Source organism: Nycticebus coucang, chromosome X (genome assembly GCF_027406575.1).
Source record: "Nycticebus coucang isolate mNycCou1 chromosome X, mNycCou1.pri, whole genome shotgun sequence".
Classification (NCBI taxonomy): domain Eukaryota; kingdom Metazoa; phylum Chordata; class Mammalia; order Primates; family Lorisidae; genus Nycticebus; species Nycticebus coucang.
The window spans coordinates 131,756,931-131,782,192 of NC_069804.1; the positions used below are offsets into that span (position 1 = coordinate 131,756,931).

General features: G+C 42.9%; 1 protein-coding gene across 2 annotated transcripts in view; it reads left to right on the forward strand.

The window, feature by feature from the left end:
* Nucleotides 1-25,262, forward strand: part of GUCY2F (guanylate cyclase 2F, retinal) — a 125,524-nt gene that overhangs the window by 88,788 nt on the left and 11,474 nt on the right. For both annotated transcript variants that reach the window (XM_053579845.1, XM_053579844.1), the window contains 7 exons: nucleotides 2,475-2,631; nucleotides 8,668-8,817; nucleotides 12,164-12,312; nucleotides 14,568-14,731; nucleotides 15,492-15,684; nucleotides 20,119-20,293; nucleotides 23,648-23,746. In XM_053579845.1, coding sequence (XP_053435820.1) covers nucleotides 2,475-2,631; nucleotides 8,668-8,817; nucleotides 12,164-12,312; nucleotides 14,568-14,731; nucleotides 15,492-15,684; nucleotides 20,119-20,293; nucleotides 23,648-23,746 — 1,087 coding nt within the window. The remainder of the gene's footprint in view (nucleotides 1-2,474; nucleotides 2,632-8,667; nucleotides 8,818-12,163; nucleotides 12,313-14,567; nucleotides 14,732-15,491; nucleotides 15,685-20,118; nucleotides 20,294-23,647; nucleotides 23,747-25,262) is intronic.

Sequence of the window (25,262 nt, forward strand, 5' to 3'; positions counted from 1 at the left end):
TGTCCACATCTGTTATAAGGTACTGATATAAAAAGGGTTTGCTTCCCCTGCAACTCTCAATTTGTGAGCCAGATTTTTCTTTACTTTCTATCGCCATTCATCGCTCTTTTGCCTTAATCTATCTTTTCTTCCATCCCATTTCTCTGCTTTATGGATGTGGGAAAGTGCTCATTCATGAATTCTTTGGTGCTATTAACCCTGCCTCCTAGCTTTCACCTTCTAAGAGGTGGCTCAGTCTAGAACTAGGTGCTGGGTCTTTTGCATACCATATATGTGGATGTGGAACTCAGCATCACTGGAAAGGCTATTGGTTCTATCAGGCAGCAACTCTGTTCTCTGAGTTAAAGACTACTATCAGTTAAGGGGGTTCATGGATAAGTCCATGGATAGGCTTCTAGGTGAGCCCACGGACTCCATGGAATGATTTACAAATTGTAAATGACGTACAATTGTAAATATACAATTGTCCTATTTTGTGGAGCTGATCTGGGTAATCAATAATTTCTCCAACTTTTTTTTTTTTCTTTGAGTCAGAGTCTCCCTCTGTCACCCAGGCTGGAGTACAGTGGAACAATCATAGCTCACTGTAATCTTGAACTCTGGGGCTCAAATGATCCTCCTGCCTCAGCCTCCTGATACTTGGGGCTACAGGCATGTGCCACTATGTTTTTATTATTATTATTTTTGTAGACACAGAATCTCACTAGGTTGTCCAGCCTGGTCTCAAATTCCTGGTCTCAAGTGATCCTCTCGCCTCAGCCTCCCAAAGTCCTGAGATTATTGGTGTGAGACACCACACCATGTTTTTGTACTTTTCAATTCCAGAATTTCCAGCACGAGCTTCTTGCATATTGATTACAGTCTTGATGCTGGCCTAACTCCTTTCCAGAGGGCTAGAAAGGGAAAGACATCTCATTCCAATTCCTTGTTAAGATAAGTATGATTAGCCTCCTTTTACAAGGGCAGAGAGAGGCTAAGTGAGGTGCTTTTTGCTATCTGGTGTCTGGCACACATAGTAGGCACTCAATAAAAATGTCCCAGCCAATTATTAAGTGACAAGCTGATAATAGAATCCAAATTTCCTGATTCATATGCTAGTATTCTTTGGACTCATGCTATAAGCAAAGCCCAGTGAGTTCGGAAGAAGCCTCTGAATGACAGTTTTCTTAGGCCAATGATGAATGAAATCCAAGCATCAGGCAACCTGGGAGAAATCTTGCCCACTGTAGCCTCTGTTTAGAAGTACTGGAGAGCGCAGACTATCTGAGAGCCCAAGATGTAAAGCATCCAAACATAAACGTGTGTCTGACTACAAAATAGAGGCAGACACTGAAAAGGGCTCTTAGCATAATCAGCTCTGAAATGACCACTCTAGAATATGGATCTTTTTATATGCAGAATGATTAAACCCATCTGATCAAGAGTCCTGGTATGTCATATTTGAACTAAGGCTGCTGAACAACTGCAGAGATCAGTAGTACTCAGCTTTCTTCTTCTTTTTCATTGTCTATTTTTAATTACACAAATAATATATTCAATTAAATTTAAAAACAAATGATATAAATATATATTGGAAAATACTGACATTTACTCCACCCCCCTTCTTTATGTTCCCCCACCAATGTTAACTACTGCTAACAATTTGATAACTTGCCTTGTGATTAATTTCATGTGTAATTACATACATTATAGATGACTTTTCAAAAAATATATGTGCCGTCACACAGTTCTGAAACTTACTATTTTTCACTTACTTTATTTTAGTGTTGTTTCCATGTCAGTACATACAGATCTATATTATTTTTTTAGAGTTCCTGTCTTTTATTTTTATTTATTATTATTATTTTATTTATATTATTCTTTTTAAGTGCTGCAGAATATTCCATAGTATGCATTGTACCCTAATCTATCCAATCCCATCTTGATATTTAGTATATTTCCAATTAGATACTATTATAAAAGTGGGGCTATAATAAACGTTTTTCTCTTTATCTCTTTGTGCAGGTATGTATGTATTTCTCTGGAGAAGTAGAATCTATGGGTCGGAGAGTAGGCATATTTTAAATTTTCATAGCTATTGCCAAAATGCCCACCTGAAAGTTTGTACCAGTTTCCATTCCTGTCAAGAATAGATGAGAGTGGGTTAGACCTTTTGGGTAAAATCAGAATCTCCAAATTCCTGGCAATTATGTACGTATGAATCCATTCTGTGTCTGAAATGTTAATAAATCTCCCAGTAACACAATTCTCTATACCCACAGAATATGATTCTTAATCGAAGCATAAAATTTTAGGGCTAGAAGGGACCTGAAAACTGATTCTTGTTTTCAAAGTTTTGCTTTGCCTGCATAGAAGAGAAAAAGGCTGAATTCTGGATCATAATAGCTTATGCCATTAACAATCTCAGAAAGTGGCACTAAAAGCAGAAAATAGTTAAATAAGTTGCTAAGTAAATCCTGTTATATCATCTGCAGGGCATGAGGTACTTACACCACAGAGAGTTTACTCATGGGAGGCTGAAGTCTCGGAACTGTGTGGTAGATGGGCGTTTTGTACTAAAAGTGACAGATTATGGCTTTAATGACATTTTAGAAATGCTGAAAATCTCTGAAGAGGAACCTTCTGCAGAAGGTAAGCAATGAATTGTACCCCTCTGAAGCACAGAAAGTAACTCCAAAGTTCAAATGAAAATATGCACTGAATTAAAGCCTTGGGCTGATTTCAACACCCTACTTTTGTTGAAAATCCAGCCTTATTTCCAAGCCAAGGGACGTGAATGAAATCCGCCTGTTGTAACCCGGGCCCAGCCTAGCCTTCTGAACAAAGCCTGTGTAATAATGTTCATTTCCTGCTGTGCCAGGATTAGGCTGTATTGTTTGGAGACCCCAGCAGTCCTTGGAAAAACTTGCTGAGCGCTAGGCACACAGTAGGTGCTCAATAAATACTTTGCAATTGAATGGAGGGTAATTTGGAAGCTGGACCCCCACAAAGTGCATTCCAGAATGGGATGTCACAAGAGCGTACTGGCACTATCACTGTCAGAGAGGGAGAAGGAGGGAGGGGCCTCTCAGCAAATAAATGTATGGGATCACTTCGGACAGAACAGTGGCCTTCTAGCAAATAAGTAGACATGTCTGTGTCCCAGTCAAATAACATGTAGAGAGCATATCTCTAAACAGAACATTTTATTTGGGAAAACTCAATTGCAATTTGGGGTGTACATGTAGACCAGGGTTGTCATTGGTATGTTCAAAGGGCCAAGAAGGGCTAGGAGTTTTCTTAGAAAGAGAAATGTTGTATGTTGTTTGGAAAGAAAATTCACGGGCACTGGGAATGTTTTTGGCAGAGGGCAGGCTCTGATTGGTGAGTGGTGGCAGTGGATAAAAAATCAGGGCAGTCTCTTTTTCAGCAGGTACTAGGCAAAACCAGTCTTAAGGCTAAAACAGGTCATTTTGGCAGCTGGCTGGTGAGAACCTCTGGGTAGGGGTTTGTGCCTCCAGGGCTTTCCTTTTCCTCTCCCTGGTCTCTCAACAGTAGTTTAATTGGGTATGACAAGATACCTCCAATTCATATGATCAGTTTCCATGTCTGTAATGTCTATTTTGTGTTATTGTCTTCTGTATACCAGAGGCAGCACTAAACAAGGCCTGTCGGGGTCATAACAGGTCAAAGAAATAGGGGAAATCTGAGCTGGGGGTGAGTGGTAGGAGCCAGGGTGTGTGGACTAATAGAAGAGAGGGAGGAAGAAATAAAGGAGGAAAAGGAGACGGAAAGAATAGGGTTAAATACCTCTAGGATACTTGGGCATTAAAAGCTTTAACCAGTATTGCAAGGGTGCAGAAGAGAGTGACACAAAAAGACAGAGAAACAGAAACCCCCCAAAAGAGACAGAGATGCCAAGTTACAATATTTATTCATATTCTTGGAAGGATCATAAGAACAGGGATAGAACAAGAACATAAGAACAAGATCAAGGAACAGACATAAGTTTTAAAACTGCAAGTTTAAAAGAGACTTGTGATTTGTTCAAATCATGCAGCTCCTTAGCAACAGCTCTAAGGCTTGTGACTTAGGTCTCCTGAAGCCTAGCCCCTATATTGCAGAGATGGCAATATAGCGTTTTGTCAAAATTAGTCTATAAAAGATAAAACACAATGCCCAGCTTCCCAGAGTTCCATTTCATTCACTGATTGGCAGCTTTCAAACTTAAGAAAATCTGGTCTTAGAGTAGATACAGAATAGCTGCAGTCTTGTCTCTCCTTCCTTCCTTCCTTCCTTCCTTCCTTCCTTCCTTCCTTCCTTCCTTCCTTCCTTCCTTCCTTCCTTCCTTCCTTCCTTCCTTCCTTCCTTCCTTCCTTCCTTCCTTCCTTCCTTCCTTCCTTCCTTCCTTCCTTCCTTCCTTCCTTCCTTCCTTCCTTCCTTCCTTCCTTCCTTCCTTTCCCTCCCTCCCTTCCTTCCTTTCTTCTCTCTTCCTCCCTCTTTCTCCCTCCCTCACTCTTTTTTCCCTCCCTCTCTTTCTCCCCTCCCTCCCTTCTCTCTTTCTCTTTCTTTCCTTCCTTCTCTCTCTCCCTCCTCCCCCTCCTTCTGTTCTTTCTCTCTCTCTCTTTCCTTCTTTCTTTCTGTCTTTCTCTCCTTTCCTTTCCTTTCCTTTCCTTTCCTTTCCTTTCCTTTCCTTTCCTTTCCTTTCCTTTCCTTTCCTTTCCTTTCCTTTCCTTTCCTTTCCTTTCCTTTCCTTTCCTTTCCTTTCCTTTCCGTGTCTCTGTCTCTCTCTCTCTCCCTCTTATCATTTCACTTCACTTTCCAAATTGCAGTGGCAATCTGGATATTCAGTACATTCTTCACACACTGCAGTCAGAGGGAGCTTTCTAAACTGCAAATCTGATCATGTTACAGCTGTGCCTAAATCCATTGAATGACTTCCCAATGCCGTAAGGATAAAGTTCAAATTCCTTTATGTGGCTTATGAGCTGAGCCCTGCATGGTCTGGGCCTTGCTGACCTCTCATCCTTAACCACACCCTCTCTGTCCCTCTGCTCTAGGCATACTGAACTATTTCCAGTTGCTTATTTATGCCAGGCTCCCTCTTACTTCCGGATCTTCACACATCCTGTGACCTCTGCCTGGAACACTCTTTCCTTCTCATTCTGACATGTACTCATTTGGGTCTGGCTAAATTCTGCTCTTTCAGACCTTAACTTAAGTACCACTACTTCAGGAGGCATTCCTTGACCTTCTGCACTTGGCTAAGTCACTCTCTTTATGATTCATTTTTTTAATTTAAGTTTTTTATTGTTTGGGATTCATTGAGGATACAAAGACTTAGGTTATACTGATTGCATTTGTTAGATACAGTCCCTCTTGGCTCGACACCTGTTTGCTCAGTGGTTATGGCGCCAGCCACATGCACTGGGGCTGGTGGGTTCAAACCTAGCCAGGGCCTGCTAAACAACAATGACAACAGCAACAACAACAACAAAAAAAAAACAGCTGGGTGTTGTGGCGGGCACCTGTAGTCCTAGCTACTTGGGAGGCTGAGGCAAGAGAATCGCTTAAGCCCAAGAGTTAGAGGTTGCTGTGAGCTGTGATGCCATGGTCCTCTACCCAGGGTGACCTAGTGAGTCAAAAAAAAAAAAAAAAAAAGAAGAAAGAAAGATATAGTTCCTCTTATAATTGTGTTCCACTCTTTATGATTCTATAGGGCTCTGAAATTTGTTGTCATACCATACTGTGTTAATCTTACTTGTTTAATTCTCCTGTACTCAAACTATAAGCTTTGTGAGGGCAGGTAACAGGCTTGCCTCCCTCAACACTTTTTACAGTACCTGGGAGAATAAATATTTGTAGAATCACTATCAGTGAATGAATGAAATAAAGGAACTTGCCTCCTACCTTAGATGACTAGGCTAATAGAATCTTACAATGGAGGGGTCCTTGGAGGTCATTTGGCTCAACTTCCATTTTATAGATAGGAAAGCTGACGTTAAGAAAGGTGAGCTATTCAGTGGCCAAGCTGAGATTTTGAGTCCAGGTCTCCTGACTTCCAGTTCTGTGTTCTTTTATCGTATTCCACACTGGCTCTTCAGAGTCAATTTTATCACCGTAGTGAGGCTCAGAGTTAGTACCAGCTCCAGCAGATACAAAACACGCCAAAGTAATTTTTCTAGTTTTCCTGAGAGTTCAAGTCTAATGGTAGCTAGTAGCTCTTACTTGGTTCTGGAGAGGGGTGAGGAAGTGGGGATGGGTTGTAAGTGTATTCATTACTGTCCACTCTCAATTATGTAAGTACAGTGCAGAAAAGCCTCATTTTAGCCATTAACAACATACATGTAAGTGCTCTCTGAAAATACTATTTGGTAATGATTGGATTTAATCACCCAGCTTTTTACCAGAGAGTTTTGCCCTCTTTTCTCTTCTTGTGCTTTTAAATGTACAGGAAGAAAAGATGCCAGGAAGAAGCAGCTGCATACCATTTTTCCTGGTCCCAAATATCCACCCCCACACTCTTCCTCTGCCCCCAAACTATGGTGCCTGAAATCTCACGGTCTGAAAATCGATTTCTTTCACTAAAGTACGGTTCGATCTTTTCAGTTTTATTTGTAAATATCAGTCCTCTTAGGCAAGGAGGCATAGGAACAAACCACCACAGTGAGTGCGTCAGAGACTTTCAGGGGGGTGGCTGGACGGTCAGTGGGGCCTGGTAGGGGAGGGGCTAAAGCTGTGGACACTTGGAGAGCAAAGGGAGAAGGTGGGTACATGATTGTGGTGGGAGTGAGGCTAGAATGTCTTGTTCCATCATTTTGATCAGGATCAGCTGAAAATAAGAATTTCCAGGGTGGGTTTCTCCTTCCCAGGTTTCACTAAAAACCAAAATCTCTGATCTTTCGCCCTCTTTCATGCTTCCTAGAAACTGGTCCTCTGGGCTCCCTTCCCAATCCCCCAAATTTAATAAGATGAAAAATTAGCCATCGCTTTCCCTCTGCCACCCTCAGCCTTAGCAGACATTCCTTCCCAGCCTCCCTATCTGGACATCACACTGTTGTTTACTCCAACTCTCTCCCCTTCTCAAAGCATGGTGAGCCTGTCCCAGCCCTGTCACTTCCTTCCCTCTCCATTATAGCCTCCCAGTGTATCTGGCTCTCCGCCCTGCTGCTGGCAACCCCCATTCAGGCCCCTTTCACCTCTCTGGCGCTCTGACTGCAATGACTTCCTAGCTGGTCTCCCTGACTCCAGCCTCTCTCCTTCAATCCAGCTTGTGCAGGTTGCCAGATTAATCTTCCCTAACACAGCTTTCATCAAATCCCTCCCCAGCTCCAGCACCCCCACAGCCTTTTGTATTCACTCCAAATACCTTCATTTGGCTCTCAGGGCTTCTCACCTTCTGCCCCTATTCTTCCAGCCACCCCCCTCCCCCAATTCATCAACCCCATTTCTCATTTCTCATTATTCTTTAACAGAGCCCTTCTCTTCAGCCAAGCTAATCTGCTTACCACCCCTCCCACCTGCAATTTTCTCCTTTCTGCCTCTTGTTCTTTTGCACACACTGTTCTTTCTCCCTGCAAAGCCCTTACCCTTTCAGCTGCCGAAAGCGGCATCCTTGACATTCTTAACAAGTACATTTAAGGTTTAACTTTTCCAGGAAGCCTTCCTGGATTAATGTGATCGGCTCGGTTTGTTATTAGTTTCAACCTGTTTGAAATTGCCAATATCCAGCCATGTTTGGCCCACAGAAATGGTCATTTCATATGATTCAACCTAAAACACCTCCTTCTGACTTTTGACGGCTCTACATTGTTAAAGTATATTTCTCTCTATATTGCTTAAGGTACCTCCCTCCAAAATTTTCTGACATTCTGACTGCCATAAACTCTGAAAACCGAGGTAATCTTTTATTCCCTGAGGAACTTGAAATGCAGCAGAGCACACAATGGGTGCTTAATTCTGGCTTTTAACAGATTCATTCCCCTGTACTTCATAGCGGCCCCCATCAGGCTCTCTCTTGTATGGCAATTAGGGGAGCACATGTCATTTTTGCCCACTGGTCTGTGAACTCAAGTGCAAAGGTGAGGTCTGATTCACCTCTGGCACCCACCTGCACTCAGCACAGTGCCTGGTGCATAGTAGACCCTCAATTAATACTTGCAGAACTGCGTCGAAGGAATTGCTGCACCTTTGGGCACTGCAAGGAACAGAGGAGGCCTGGGGATCCTCTGATCCTTTTAGAAAAGACCTGGAGAAAGCAAGTTGTGAATCCCTGAGCCCCAGCAAAATCAAATTACCAGGCACATATAGATCTCAGTAAACAACAAATCCATGGCAACCAGTCTGGCAGTGCACTCGCCTTTCTCTGGAAACCTGCCAGCTGCTCCTTGCAGTCTCGAGGGAGCAAGAAAGCAAGCACCAGTTTCTCCACTTCAAGCTTCTCTGCCCTTCCCCACACCTCTGCTGTGTCTGCCTGCGTGGTCTTGGGGTGGAGAGAATAGTATGTTTTCTCTGTATGTAATTCCTTAGATGAATAGATTCACACCCTGGGGAGCACTAGCATGCCAGTCTGTCTAATAAAAATATAAAGCAGTCAATAAAACAGTACCCTTAGAGCCCTTATGGGCACTGCAGATGTTGCTGGTTAATCCCACCCCCCCGCATTCATACACAATGCTTTCTTTTCAGAGTTGCTGTGGACAGCCCCCGAACTGTTGAGAGCCCCGAGGGGCGGCAGGTTACGTTCTTTTGCAGGAGATGTCTATAGCTTCGCTATCATCATGCAAGAAGTGATGGTCCGAGGCACCCCATTCTGCATGATGGATCTGCCTGCTGAAGGTAAGTGGGAGGTGAGAAAAGGGCCCCAGGGGCCCACCATGACCCTGATCATCAGGCCAACTCATGCTGCAGTGATTTGCCAGAAGAGTGTTTGTGCTAACATTCTGCTAGTCTGTAAGCAGTCCATGCTGTGTGCAGGTGGGATTTGGAGGCAGACAGCATTAGGCATCTGGAAGAAATTCCCTCCACCCAAGAAGCTGGTCCTTTTTCAAACTATGACATAAGTCAATGGCCTGTAGGACTTATATCAATTCCTCTGTCTTTTTTTTTTTCTTTTCTGCAATCTCCTTTATGCTTTCAAGACACTCCTTGCCATGTATTTTGACACCCCTCCTGATTGTCATGGATGCTAAAGTCTTCCCACTAGGTCCCTGTGACATGCCACAGACTTCCATCCTCATCTTGGCTATCAGGAAAGAACCACCAATGGATGATAACATCTGTGGGGGCAAATGTTTGAAAACAGGGTATCTGCATGTTCTCAAAGTGTGAATCCACAAGATAGTTACTAATTACAAATGGAAAACAGTAAGTTTACAAGTGGAGGGAGTCTACAGACACCACCTTAACCAAATGATCAAGGTTACCAGTAATAAGATACTACCAGTAATAAATCATGCATAGCAATGTCACATACCCCCTAACAGAAGCATAACCTCAATCTAATCATGAGAAAACTTCGCATTAATCCCAACTGAGAGACATTCTACAGAATAACTGGCCAGTACTCATCTTAAGTATCTAAGTCATGAAAGATAGGAAAAGAATGAGGGACTACAATGTTTAATAGATTGGAAGAGAACAAGAGGCAACGATTACATGCAGCATGGGGGCTTGACTGGATCGTGGAACAGAAAAAAGACATTAGGGGAAAACTGATGAAAAGAACTCTAGTAATAGTGTTATACAAATGCCAATTTCCTTTTTTTTTTTTTTGAGATACAGAGTTTCACTTTGTTGCCCTTGGTAGAGTGCTGTGGCATCACAGCTCACAGCAACCTCCAGCTCTTGGGCTTAGGCGATTCTCTTGCCTCAGCCTCCCAGGTAGCAGGGATCACAGGCACCTGCCACAATGCCTGGCTATTTTTTGTTTGCAGTTTGGCCGGGGCCAGGTTCAAACCTGCCACCCTCAGTATATGTGGCTGGTACCCAACTCACTGAGCCACAGGCACCGCCCATGCTAATTTCCTTTTTTCTATGGTTCTGTCAGTTACTAACACTAGGGAAAGCTGAGTGAAGGGTATATAAGCAATTGTGCTGTTTTTATAATGGTTATGGATGTCTAAATTTATTTTTAAATATAAGCTTTTAAAAATGAAAAAGAAAGATGAAGCAAAACCACTTTGCTATCCTTTGTCCCACTGAGGGTCCCTCATCACTCTTCTACTTAAGCCCTCCAACTGTTCCCCATCACTTGTTCAGTGAAGCTGAAGCTCCTCACATGACACGCAAGGCCCTTTACAAGCTGGCCCTGAGGCACCTCTCTAGGCTTATCTGTCATATCCCACGCTTCAGCTAAACCATGTGACTGGCAGTGTCCTGCAAGTGCCACCGTCTCTTCTACCTCTGTCCTTCACACGTGCTGTTCACAATAACCAGAATTCCCTCACCTTCTCTCCACCTTGCCTCATCTAACTCATGTCACTTGCCTCTGGGAAGCCTTCCCCGATGTCTTCAGGGTGGGTCAGGAGCCCCTCTCTGTGCTCACCTGTGCCTATAAGAGCACTTACGTTGTTTGCTATTGTTTATCTCAATTGGGCTGTGAGAGCCTCAAATGCATGAATCATGCTATGCCTTAGCAGAGAGGTGAGCCATGAATTTGATGGTGTTCTGAAAGTGGGACAAGGACTCTCTATGCCAAGGAATGGATGTCAGTCATATTCCAAGGGATTTGCTCCTATGGAATCTATTGCACTGAGAACAGGATGCTGCAATGGAGACACCATTACTGGTACAGGTCAAAGGAGCCGAAGGTGGGATGTCACAAGAAGCTGAAAAGTCAGAGGCAACAGCTGAAATTTTTTCACAGAGGCAACTGTGTACTTACTAAAGTCCGAAGCAGCACTGTTGTAGTGTTATGGCCAACACAGGGGTGGGAAGGGAAAATGGCGGGTGAAGATGTGGAGGTTAGGATTGGGGTGGCAGGGGAGGGGAATGAGGATGAGAAATGAGCCTGAACAGATAGTCAGAGGCCATGTTAAGGAGCTTGGATTTTATTCTGTGGGTAGTGAGGAGTCATAAAAGCCTTTGGAGCAAGAAAGTGATGTGGCCAGTTTTGTGTTTTCAGAATGGTTTCGAGACAGCTAGGCTGGAAGCAGAGAGACCAGTTGGAGGCTCAGTGTGGGTTGCTGGAGGTATTACAGACTAACAATTTTCTCCTGCTCCCAGGGAGTTTTCTCCCTTTGTCTAAAGGTCAATCTGGCTAATCTAGACCTTTGGTCATTAATGGTTGTTGGGTCTGAATAAGGAGTTTGGGAACTCCCAGGTTGAGGTCTGAGGCATTTAGAAGCAGGACGATACAGTACATTGAGACTGCGTGGGTTCGCATTTGAATTCTGTCACATACCTGTGACTTCAGGAAAGTTACTTTCTCTGCACCTCAATTTTTCCAGGTGTAAAATGAAAATGAGGGTGCCTACCCCCTCTATCTGTAGTGAGAATCCAAGGAAATAATGGATGCAAAGTGTTCAGCCCATAGTTTGGTCTATAGTAAATGTTCCACTAAAAATTGAGTCCATAGACCTGCAACCAGGAAGATCATGATGCAGCCTTGGACTGTATACTGCAATTCTTAATTCTCTTTGTCTAGAGACCAGGCAGAGCTCACAGCTTGGACCTGGGCTGGGCCTAGGCCTGCAGGGAGAGCTAAATGGATCTATTGTGGGGACTAGAAGACTTCGATGATTTGAGGGTAGGTGAGGGGAGCCAGGTCAGTGAATTTATAGCATTAAAATTGACATCAGATAGGATGCATCTAAAACATAGCAGATGGGCTGTGCCTGTGGCTCAAAGGAGTAGGGTGCCGGCCCCATATGCTGGAGGTGGCGGGTTCAAGCCCAGCCCCAGCCAAAAACTGAAAAAAAAAAAAAAATAGCAGAAGCCGGATAAAGCTATGACTAAATGATATCAATAGTTCAATTGATGAATTTCTCAGCCCTTGCCAATAGCCTGATGGAGACTTTGCCCAGATACAATTATTCAGGCCACATAAGGAGAAAGCAAAGGAGATGGCCCTTCTGTGTTTTCTCCTGCCCTACCCCTTTCTTAGCTAAAACCCAGTTATCTCTGCTGAATCTTGGTGCTTTTTCTGTGATTTGCAAACTTTTCTCTTACTGCATCTGGACAGAAATCATACACAGACTTAAGAAGCCTCCTCCTGTGTATAGACCAGTGGTCCCTCCTGAGCACGCTCCTCCAGAATGTCTCCAGCTGATGAAGCAGTGCTGGGCTGAGGCTGCAGAACAACGACCGACTTTTGATGAAATATTTAACCAGGTAAGGACTCTGAATCTTGCTGTTTGGAAGCCATGCTAAAACAAGCCTACCTAACGCTAACTCCTAGGGCCCTTGCCATACTGTGAAAGGAAACTCTTGCAAGGGGTAAGGGCCTGCCTCTTACAGAAGCAGCTTGGGGGTGGCTACTTGGGAGCCCTTGGTGCTAGAGCATCACCAGCACATCATCCATGAGTCCAGTTGTTGGTTCTGGTGGTCTCCCGTGTCTGGATCTCTGTTCCAGACCATCTGCAATCTAGCCTAAACAATCTTTCAGAGATGGAATTGAACCACCTGTCATTATCAAGGCAATGGCTTTGAGACGGTTAGGAGATGGGTGTCATGGAATAGATGTAGCTCCACTCAGAGCAGTGTTTGCTGAGATCCCAGGGAATTCTCATGAGTGCACCATTTAGGTGACACTAAGTTGTTTTTGGAGGGTCAGGAAAAATTGGGGGTATTTGAAAGAATGTTCATTATGAAAGAAAATTCAAATATGGAATGCATAATCAGGAGATTCCTTAGGTTCCCAGGGAACAACTTGAGGCAATGAGGTACATGAGAAGTGATACCTCCCTCCTTAAGATATGAATTTCTAAAGAGGTTGATTTTTTTTCCCTCGAGGTGGAGATTGGAAATGGGGATGGAGAATGGATAGAATGCACCATGCTTAGGAAGCTAGGGTGCAGTTCCAATGTTGGAGCATACATTTAGAGCTTTGTTGAAATGACAGGATATTGAAACTAAGGGTGCTCTCCTTGAGTGCCGTGTCAGCTCTGGCAGAGAGGCTTTTGAACCTAGCTGGAGTACAGCACTGAGATGCTTTATGAGTGGCAGGTATCTGAGGCGGAAAAGAGAAAAAGCTGGATTGAAAGCCTGAGGGGCCCTGCTTCTGAAGTCATCCGTGTCCCCAGCTAACAATGACTCCATTAGCCAGCCCGGCTGAGTTTCTTGAGGACACTTGAACAGGTGTTCAATAGTATAGAAAAGGCAAAGAACCATGAAGGTCAGATTTCGAAAAACTTACCACGAGGCAGGAGAAAAAGCACTTGCCCTTGTGTTGATGCTGGAGATGTTATTTCAGAAGGCAGCAGAGAAGCCGGTGATAGATAGGAGGCGTATGCATCATGCGACTTTCAAACAAGACATGGCTGGGGCTGCCCTCACTCAAATGCTTCAGTGGACATTTAGACTGTCTGATTACAAGGCTGTCCTCCTACCTTCCTACAATTAAAAAAGCTTAAGTGAGAGGAGGAGTGGGAGGTTTGCTGGAGGAGTCTAAAAGGTCTGAACTGGCTATTGAGTTTATCCCCAGGACTTTGGTTGACATGGAGACGTGAAACAAGCTCAGAAAGAAACTCCTAGTGTTGGTCTTGGGGCACTGGGTGCTGAGTGGAGCAGGTGAGGCCCTGCTGTGTAAGAGAGTTCCTTGGGAGACAGTCCTAGGTGTCTGCTTACCAAAATCACCACCAGTCTTTTATTGTTGTGAACAAAGCCATGTGCATGCTCAATGCAGCGGCACCAAGGGGTTGCCACTCGTGATTCTAATGCTATGCCAAGCTCATTGTTTCTATAGATGGGCAAGGTCTCAAGAAGGTGTGTTGAAAATTTGTGGCATGCAGCCACCTCTGATAGATTAGGGCACAGAATAGGTTAAAACCAGTTGAATATTTCCACATGACCCTGACTAACCTGAAGGGCAGGTACTAGGGGACACATTCTTGGACCCCATAGTAAGGATAGAGGTAGATTTTATCATGTGGATCTTGAGCCTTCTTTAAGAGGTCAAGGAACCTCTCATTGTCCAAGAACTGACAACACAGTAGCATTGGAGGATAAGGATGACTCAGTACGATGATAATCTAGAAGAGTTCAATGGCACATCTTTCCCTCTTCTCCCTTACTCCACCCACAACCCACCTGGGCTCAAGACAGAATTCTGTTGCCTTTGAAGTGGCTACTATTCACATAGTAGCATCTTAGAACTGAACGAGCCTGCCCAGAGCCCCTTTGCTGACTTGAAATCTCCAGAAGAGCAGGGGAAGATCTACTGGGCCTAGGGTAGGGAAAATCCCTGTGAATGATCCAGGGTAACCATGAGGGTGGGTAGTGATTTTTCCTACTTGTATATGGAAAAAGCAGACATAGCTGTGCCAGAATTTTAGAGAAAAGGATTTGTGGTAAGGGGGCTTGGTCCATCATTTCTGAGTTTGGGGAGTAAGCGTTCCCTGTGGCTCCTTTTTCTGTCTTACTTCTAGTTTAAAACTTTCAACAAAGGGAAGAAGACCAATATCATTGATTCTATGCTTCGGATGTTGGAGCAATATTCTAGCAACTTAGAAGATTTGATCCGGGAGCGGACGGAAGAGCTGGAAATTGAAAAACAGAAAACGGAAAAGCTTCTAACACAGATGCTACCACCGTATGTGTGAACACCTGAGGAGTGTGAATCCTTATAACAGTGTGTTCTATTAAAAAAAAAAAAAGAAGAAGAAATTACCCATCAACTAACTGCCCTTCCCCCCATCCTGCACCCTCTTCTCCTAGTGGATTTGAGTCACACCTACAAATCAAAGTGGAATTGAAAACCAAGGGAGCAGAACACACATCCTAATCTTCCACTACCTGTGGATCATGCTGGTCATTTAAGTTTTTGGTGCCTTGGTTTTCCTGTGTGTCACTTTGTGACTTTGTCAGGAGGTTGACCCATTGAAAGAAGGCATTTCTTTGAATATCTCGTGGAAAGTAGCAAGGTTGTCTTCTCCTCCCTTACTTGAAAAATTTATCTATTGCTACAATTTCCACATTTTCCAGGGCACCTTATCATGTTGTAACACGATGGTCTTGGAGGTAATTGAACAAACTAGTCTCATGAAAAGGCCACCTTTGAGGCAGAAGTGTGGAGAGCTGAAAAAAAAAAAACTCCACGAAGGCAGAAACCCGGTCTGTCTGTTCAGTGCTGTATTCTAGCACCTGGCACCGTGCCTAGCACAATTTAAGCACTCAAAACATGTTTGCAGAATAAATGAACAAATTAAGGTTTTCATCCAGGTGACATTTTCTTCCTCATCATTTACTTGTCAGTGAATTTGGGAATAATTGCGTTCTAGCAGGTGTATGAGGTGTATGTGGCATGAAGGGAGGCCCGTTTCCTCTTTGGAATAGCTTTGTCTGCTTTTCAGATCAGTTGCTGAATCTCTCAAAAAGGGCTGCACCGTTGAACCTGAGGACTTTGACCTGGTCACCTTGTACTTCAGCGACATTGTGGGCTTTACTACTATCTCCGCCATGAGTGAGCCCATTGAGGTGGTGGATCTTCTGAATGACCTGTACACTCTCTTTGATGCCATCATTGGCAGTCATGATGTCTACAAGGTAGGTTCATTAGCAGCCAGATATATAACAGAGTGAAATTTTTCCATGAGGCTCATCTCTATGTGTTCCAAATTGAAGGATATGATTTTATAGATGTTGTTCTTTAGGAATAAATTTTAAATGGTATATCACTTTCATTGGTATCCCATTGGAAATGAAGGCCAGACAGAATGCATGGAATTTCCTACTTGACAAAATAGCAACTCTGAACCCAGCAAAAGATTACCAGATTTCTTTTGAGATTTTTTTCTAGAATTGGGATCAAGAAGAGGTTGAGGTCAGGAGAGTTATTGCACATCAGAGGCTGAGTACCCATAGTGTAGGTAGTATCATGCTAGGCACTGAAGGGGATAAAGGAGAAGTATTGGTCTTTTTCCCATAATTGGCGGCTGCAACAGAGTTCATCTTGGTAAAGATTGTGTGGAGATAATATATACTATTAAAATTTGTTCTCCTCCCTTAGATACAGGAAGGACCTTGATATTACACCATGGATCTATTAAACCTGAGGCTCTTTGGGATTGTAACAGCATGACCAAAGGCCCCCCTATTGGTCTAAGGCAGGGGTCCTCAAACTTTTTAAACAGGGGGCCAGTTCACTGTTCCTCAGACCATTAGAGGGCCAGACTATAGTTTAAAAAAAAAAACTATGAACAAATTCCTATGCACACTGCACATATCTTATTTTGAAGTAAAAAAACAAAACGGGAACAAATACAATCACACTGCCTCATGTGGCCCACGGACCGCAGTTTTAGGACCCCTGGACAGTGTAGGGAAGTGATTAATTATTAGCGAGCCCCTGTCCCACCTTCCTCCACTCCTCCAGCCTGTGAATTTCGACTTTATCAAAGGCTGCAGAAGATGAGTAAAAACTAGATCACTATATTCTCTCCTTTTGGTATCATGCTTCCTTCTTCTTAATTTTATGTGTCTTGTCTCTAGGCAAAAATGACTAAAAATCTCATAGATGTGCAGCAGCATTTCAATGCCGTCTGCATCATGGATACTTGTCATATGGATGGAGAAAGATGCCCCAGGAATCCCAAACATTAGACAGCTCCTCTGTCCCAGGACTCAAAAGTAGAGCTGGAGAATGAGTAGCTCCATTCATGGATCTTTTATAGTAGCCTGAAATGTTCCAGCTCTCAAATCATACACAGGGAAATGCGTTTATCTCAAATTAGATAAGGCCCTTGTAGGTCAGGTAGAGAGCCTCCTGGCTAGGCCAAGCCACCAACATAGGGCTCAGAAATAGACAATATACCTGTCAATAAGCAAGAGCTGCAAGCTGATCAAGAAGCATACATGGAAACCACGGTGAAGGAAAAAAAAAATCCATGAAATTAGACCACCTGTCTTAACTTGTTGAATGCGAGCAGCCTGAAGAGAAAAACAAATCACTGAAAGCTAATTCAGTTGAAACTAAAATCAAAGATGATTCAGCATGGGCAGTAACACAGCTACTGGTTTAATCAATACAGCTGATTTTGTTCAGATAATTGCTGCAGATTTTAGGAATGAGGCCATTGGATATTTTGGTACTTCTTGGTTGCAGTACAGAATTAGTGGGCTATTCCCAAGACAGATTAGGCATATAGAAATCCAAATTTGGAATCTAATTTTTCAGTTTTGTTGATTAAAAACAACACAGAGCAAAGGAAATAAAAATTGAACCAGTGGTGAATGACCAAACCCATTTGTATTTTCATTTTCTTTACCTGTAAAATTGGAATCCGCTCCCCCGGCACTTGATAATCTGAAATGGAAGTAAGAAGGCCGCTGCAGAATTATGAAGTTTGCGATTTGTTTTTAGTTTCAGTTCCCTTCCACCACCCGCATCTCAACCAGACCCCTTTCTAAATCTCCTCTTTCCTTTCGTTGTCCTAATGTTGGCTGATGCAATCCACAATTCCCCACAGCAGCCTACACACCAAGGTCACGTATGCCCATGTCCCCTGTTCTTCTAATCTCCTTATCCATATCCTTGAGGTTTCCTGAGTGACTGACTCATCAAAGCTGAAGGGTCAACCACCAGTCTCTGATCATGGCCAGCCGTTCAGTTTCTCCTTCTATATAGCATTTGCATGGGAAGCCTTCCTTCCTCGTGCAGGCTGGCATGCTTATTTGAGGGCAGGAATCCTTTCCTTAAATTGTACCAGGTAAAGGAGGCCCTGGATGGAAGCACATTGACAGACAAGGTCCCATAGGTGTGAGGGGTCATTGTTATTGGCTATGCAGAAAGCCATGATGAAAAGCCTATTGCTGGTTGTTAAACTTCTTTCTTGGGACTGAATCATACCCACAGTTGGGTGGCCAGTTTCTTTTCTTTCTTTTCTTGAAATGGATTCTCACTGTGTTGGGCAGAATGCTGTGGCATCATAGCTCACAGCAACCTTAAGCTCTTGGGCTTGAGCAATTCTCTTGCCTCAGCATCCCGAGTAGCTGGGACTACAGGTTTACGCCACAACACTCAGCTGTTTTTAAAGATGGGGGTCTTGCTCTTGCTTGGGCTGGTCTCGAACACCTAAGCTCATGCAATCCACCCACCTTGGCCTCCCAGAATGCTAAGATTACAGGTGTGAGCCGCTGCACCTAGCCCCTAAGGCCAGTTTCAAGATAAGGCCAGTTTTTTACTCAGTTGTTGGTAATGATGATGGTGATAACTTGTACTTAATATATGTTATCATCCACTTAACAGCTTTTAAGTGCTTTGACATATGAGTATATTAAATTATTTGGTTCTTAGAAAACCCTTCAAGGTAGTTATTGTCATTATCCCTGAAGCACAGAGATATTAGGTAACTCACCCATTGCCACACAGCTTGTTAAGTGTTGGATCTGATGTTCTTTTTTTTTTTTTTTTTTTTTTTTAGAGACAGAGTCTCACTTTGTCTCTCTTGGTAGAGTGCTGTGGTGTCACAGCTCACAGCAACCTCCAGCTCTTGGGCTTAGACAATTCTCTTGCCTCAGCCTCCTGAGTAGCTGGGACTACAGGAGCCCGCCACAACGCCTGGCTACTTTTTTTGTTGTTGCAGTTTGGCCGGGGCTGGGTTTGAACCTGCCACCCTCGGTATATGGGGCTGATACCCTACTCACTGAGCCACAGGCGCCGCCCTGAATCTGATATTCTAACTAAGGCAGTATGACTTCAGAGTTTCATGCTTTTAACTATTCCATTCCATGAGTGCAGGTCTCTAGGAAAACATGAAATTTAACTGGATCCAAACTTGGAGTAGCACAGTGTGATTGGTAGATTTCACAAAAGTGACCACAATTTCTGAGGGGAAGATGAGGAATACAGATTTGCCTTTATTTCCAGGTGTCTAACTGCCCCTACCAAGCAGATGTGGGCCAGTATTGCTGCTTCTCAGGAAGTTAGCGGTGAGAGAGGAGTGATAACTGGTGGGAAAAGACCCAGTTCTTGTACTTAATCGGCCTTCAAAAATAATTTCATCACATTAGCAAGGCAAAGCAGCTAAGGGAACAGACTCTCCCTGGTTTTTCTTTTCCCTTTACCTATATATACTCACCTTAAGGCTGCCCTTACTTATTTACCCAAGAGCCTCTAGAGCAGTGATTCTCAACCTTCCTAATGCTGCGACCCTTTAACAGTTCCTCATGTTGTGGTGACCCCCAACCATAATATTATTTTTGTTGAATTTTATGGTTGGGGTCACCACAACATGAGGAGCTGTATTAAAGGGTCGCAGCATTAGGAAGGTTGAAAATCACTGCTCTAGAGCAATGCTGGCTAGGGAGCACTGCAGGCACTGTCTCCTAGGGTGGTCCCCTAGGGACATTATAGGGATAGTCCAAGAAATTTCCCCATTCATTTCCCCCAAGAACTTCTCAGAGCCTGGTAGTTTTCTAAGGCCAGTCAGGAACCTGTGAAGTAGCTGCACTTATTTCAGAATCTCTAGGTGTGGGGCTGAGACAGTGGTATTTTTAATTAAGCTCCGTAAGTGATTGTAAAGTGCAGCCTGGCCTGTGAACTGCTGATAGCCCTCTCTCTTTCCTCACTTCACAAGAAGACAATCTGGCCTCCCTCACTCCCTTAAAGCTCTGTGGACAAAGAGAAAAAGAAACACAAAGGGCTTGGGGCCTGTAGCTCAAGCAGCTAAAGCACCAGCCACATACACCTGAGCTGGTAGGTTCGAATCCAGCCCGGGCCCGCCAAACAACAATGACTACAACCAAAAAAAAAAAAGATAGCCAGGGGTTGTGGCAGGTACCTGTAGTCCCAGCTACTTGGGAGGCTGAGCCCAGTAGAATCGCTTGAGCCCAGGAGTTGGAGGTTGCTGTGAGCTGTGACACCACAGCACTCTACCGAGGGTGACAGCTTAAGGCTCTGTCTCAAAAAAAAAAAAAATAAATAAATAAAAAAGAAACACAAAGAAGTTACCTGCTACTTCTGTTTCCCCTGATTCCCAGGTAGAGACCATTGGAGATGCCTACATGGTAGCCTCAGGCCTCCCAAAGAGGAACGGCAGTAGGCATGCAGCTGAGATTGCAAACATGTCCCTGGACATCCTGAGCTCCGTGGGCACCTTCAAGATGCGGCACATGCCAGAGGTGCCAGTCCGAATTCGAATTGGCCTGCACTCAGGTAACAACAAGTTAAAGCAAGAGAAAACATTCTCATGAGCCTCAAGAAGACTAGAAAAGGAAGGAAGAAAAGGTCACTGGCCCCTGATTCCTGGCAGCTGATTATCCAGGTGTCCGAGACTGCCCGATTGCTTTATGCCTACCCAAGTTTACTCTCTTCCCAGCCCCTGCTACCACAGTGGGCAGCAGCTCTTGTTGTAGGCTTTAAACCCTTTCAGTCTACCATTCTGGTTAGAGCCAAGGCTTCCACATTTGGCCTATGCGGCAAGATCAACAGGTATATGTTGTATTTAGGATAATTCGTTTTATTAGTTAAAATCTCCAAGTGTTTTTCTTTGCACACTCATCCCTCTTGCTTGATAATCTTCACGCTCCCCCCTTCATTGTATCCTTTTATCTTGACAGGCGTTTCAGAAGACCGCAGGTCTCTCACCTACTAGCTCCTCTTGCTTCCTTCTCCACTCTCCATCTCTTTCTCTTTGCTATGCTCTTCTGGACTCCTTTTCTTCCCCCATCCATTTTTATCCCTTTCCTACCAAACTTCTTCTTTTTTTTTTTTTTTATTAAATCATAGCTGTGTACATTAATGCAATCATGGGGTACAATGTGCTGGTTTTATATACAATTTGACATATTTTCATCACACTGGTTAACATAGCCTTCATGGCATTTTCTTAGATGTTGTGTTAAGACATTTATATTGTGCATTTAGTAAGTTTCACATGTACCCTTGTAAGATGCACCGTAGGTGTGGTCTTCTTAAAAGATGAGTGCCATTTCTTTACTATCCGCTCCTGCCTTAGCCCCTTTGCAATGGGGCTTCAGTCCTTACCACCTTTGCTAGTCCTTGTCTGCAGTTACCTCTCTGCAGCACTCAACACTCATGACAACCCTCTCTGAAATGTCCCTCCCTTGGCTTTCATGACTTGCTCCTTGCTCTCTGAATGCTGCTTCTTTGCTTCATTTACTGGTTATCTTAGGCTTTCCTGTTCTCTAACATGTTCTACAAAGCTCTCCCTCTGGTGATCTTGCTCTCTGCAGATCCTTATTTCTAATTTATTTCCTAACTCACCCCAACCTGGCTTTTGTTTCTCCTATTGTCCAATAATTTCTTTTGTCTCCCTCAGTTCTTTATATTGGTATTTCCCAGGGCTCTATCCCAATCTACTGTTTGTTTTTTTGTTTTTCCCTTACATACTTTCCTGGGTGATCTCATTCCTGTCCATGATTTAACTATTGCTTGTACGCTTATGACTTCTAACTCCACAGCTTCAGCAGTCTTCTCCCTTAAACTTCAGCCATATAATATCAAACTTCATGCTAACATTTCCATATTACTCAAATTAGTCTTGAAAGTCATTCTCCTTGACTCCTCCCTCACTCTGACCTTCAATATTCACTCAATTACTAAGTGTTGAATGTTTTGCCTTTTGAGGATTTCTTGAATCTCTCCTTTCTCCTTCACTCTCACAACCAAGCCTAAGCCCCCAGCATCTCTTGCCTGGATCACTGATATAAATAGCATCTTTTTGTTTCCATTCTTGCCTCTTTCCATCCATTCTTTTTATAGTCATCAGAATAAGCTGTGTTTTCTTGGCTTTCCTTCCAATAGCAGGTACTCGATATTTTTCTTTTAAAGAATAATCCTCGCCTCTCATTCACACTCTAGTTTTGCATCTCCAACCCTCTTCAGAGCATCTCTTCTTGTATTATTTTCTATTATTTTAAATTTAACAAATTTAAAACTTAATCTTTCCCCCACAAATCAGCATAAATGTATAAGCCCATGCCAATTTTCTCATGGTTGTCAATCAGACAGCCAAGTCCGTTGGTTCTCCTTTCATAATGACTCATAATTATTCTTTTTCACAATATCTCTTTTATCATCTCTTTTTGGCCATCCACTTTCCATCATCACCTCCTTCCCAGTACCTTGTGCTTGGATTACTTTAACAGTCATCTAAAAGGTTTTCTTGGTTTTATTTTTTCCCTTTTCAATGCACCCTGTACACCAATATGAGAAACAGATAAAAGAAGAAAAAATTCTTTTTATAATGTAATTCCCTGCTCAAAATTCTTTAGTGGTGCAAGATCCTCCATTTGTACAACCTGCTTAATCCAACCTTTTCTCTAGTTTCTCCCCAGCCACTTGAACAAGGCAGACTGCTTTCTCTAAGAGCTGCCCAAAGTTCCATGCTTGATTTCCACCACTAGTCTTTGATTTATGTTCCCTTTTTGCCTGTTTAATCCTACTCACCCGTCAAAACCCTGATCAAATTCTACATTCTCTGTTGGACTCTTCCTGACTGAGACAGACCCTAATAAGCATTTTCTAAACTATTATACCACTTCTTTTTATATTGTTTGTCTTGCCTCAGCCATACACTGTCTCCAGTTGTTGCTTATTTGCTTGCTATTTGATAGTCTCTTTTCTTCAATTAAATCAGGACCCCTGGAGAGGTGAGACCATGTTTTGCATTTCTTTTTTATTCTCCTTGGTGCTTGGATCGGTGTTCAATGAAAGCTTCTGAATGAGTGAGAAGTAAATTAGACGGAGAACATAAATAGTGTAGATCTTATTTTTCTTCTCAGCAGAAAGAATTTCTTTGAAGCAAACTAATTACTTTATTTAACTCAGGAAATAGCAAAAAAATAATGCCGAAAAAATGAAGACTTAGGAACAGCACAGAGACCAGAAAGGTGAAGGTGAAGAACTTTCTAGATATTTCCAAACCGACTTTTCAGTATGGCTACTGAAGTTTTTTTCAATTACACTGCACACCTAACAGCCAGATTAAAATGTAAGAACAAAATATACTCTCAAATGAAAAAAAAAAAAAATTCTTGGATTGTATATACTTCTCTTCACACCCCTAACACAGATAATGAAAAGTCAACTCTATTTGTTTTCAGATTTTTCAACTGTCTTAAGCAATCATTCTTTCAGCAATAATATCCAGTTTGGGAGGCAGATAGACCTATGAGATCCTTTCTGGATCTTAAGGCATAAGAAAGAGTCCCATTTTTTTCTTTGCAACAAATGTATTTGGATCCTGAGCTCAGGCTTTTCTGGTTTGGGTTGAGGTTTATTTGTCCCTATTGACAGACATAAGCATTTTGTGTATAACTGTTGTTTGGAACAAAGGTATAAATCAGAAGGGTAGTCGTGTCTGAATCGTTATAAATTTCTTTTTCTAGGGCAAAGAGTTCATTACTCTTCCTTCAAATTCTCAGAGCTATTTGATGGCAACTTTTATTCTTTTGCAAAGCTACTTCCTCCCCCTTTGCAACATTCCATTATTAGCATTGAGTGCATACTTGTTTACTGTAATTCCCATCCCCTGCTGCTCCACAGGACCGGTTGTTGCTGGCGTAGTGGGCCTCACCATGCCCAGATACTGCTTGTTTGGAGACACTGTAAACACAGCTTCTCGAATGGAATCAACAGGCTTACGTGAGTACCTATAGAGGGGTGATGGAATGGTACCATCCTACAGTTGAGAAAGTGATTCTTCCTCAAGAGAGTTGAAAGGGAGCGGGATTCTTGGTTTAGCGTTTGAAAGAAAAATAAAAGATAATTCGAGAAGATTAAGATTTATCACACCTTTTTCCTGGTCTCTAGTGGCACGCCAGTAGGGGGTGATGTTGGACTGAACATGTTACCTTTCTTGTACTAGAAATGAAGTTGTAGCTAAGTAACCCTGAAACAGCCAGTCGATTTGATCAAAACAACTAAAAATGTCTTTGGGGTAAAGGAAAAAAATTGGCCAGGCTGGCAGGTTTGTGGGAGTTTGTAGGAAAAGAACTAGGTAAGGGACTGACACTTTCAGTCTTGCAACTAGTTTGTGGAAACACTCACGTCTCCCAAATGGATGCTGTGCGCTGCCCTAGTCCTCTTTTTGAACTAGTTAAGCCTTCAGGAGTTCTGGCTTCTTTAAATAGCGCCCTAGAATTTCACTAACAATAATCCCTCAATCTAAGGAGCTTGGAATTCTGAAATAATTAATCCCAACTTCCTGTATATAAAACCCTTAGCTTCTATCAAAACAAACATGGCATCAAAGGTCCCCTTCCCTTCTCATTTTGAGAAAAAATGGTAAAAACCATTATGACATTTGTCTTTTGCTGGCAAGATGTTGGCTCAACTCTTTCTTGGTTATTTATTTATGCTACTGAGGCGATGTCAGAATCATAATGTGCCTTTTACTTTTACCATGATTGAGCAAAGCAATTTTTTTCATGCTATTATAGGAAAAGCATAGAGAACAACATTAAATTCCACATACTGTTTTCATGGATTTTATACTAAAAAAAAGAAGAAGAAGAAAAGCAACCACTTAAGCCCTTAGCAGTCCTGGCTTTGGCAGCTACTAGGCAAAATGAGCTCTTCCCAAAGTTCAGCAATATTTTCAAACTAAGTCCCTATGATATGGTGGCCTATATCACAGTGGGTGGTGCCCTGTCTGACCTCACTCCCCATCACTCATGTATAGAAACAGGCCTACACAATGGGCCCAGTCTTAGTCAATCTAGCCTGTTTAGCCATGATTAAGGAGGCCGTATGGAACTTAGAAGCTGTTGTCAGAATAAATTTTCTGACATCTGGGAAAGTCTTCGAACTCCACAGATATGGCAGAGGCCATGGAAGTAGTCATCCAGGAACTGCTGCATGAATATGACTTTGCAAATGACTTTGCTCTTGAAGTACAACCCAAGATGAAGTGAAATTGATCATGGAACCGCAATGCAGATTTGGCACAGTACTCTGGACTGATGTAAGCTTGTAGAAAGCTGAAGTCATATTCTGGTCTGTACCAGAGAGAACTCCATACATTTCACATTGGCAATACAGAGTTGAGAGGAGAAATGAATTTTGAGGTTTAGGTAGCACTTTGTCCAGTGATGAGTGGGAAGAATAAAATGGAGTGACTCACCCACGGCAAGTGTTTATGAAGCACTGACTGTGCAAG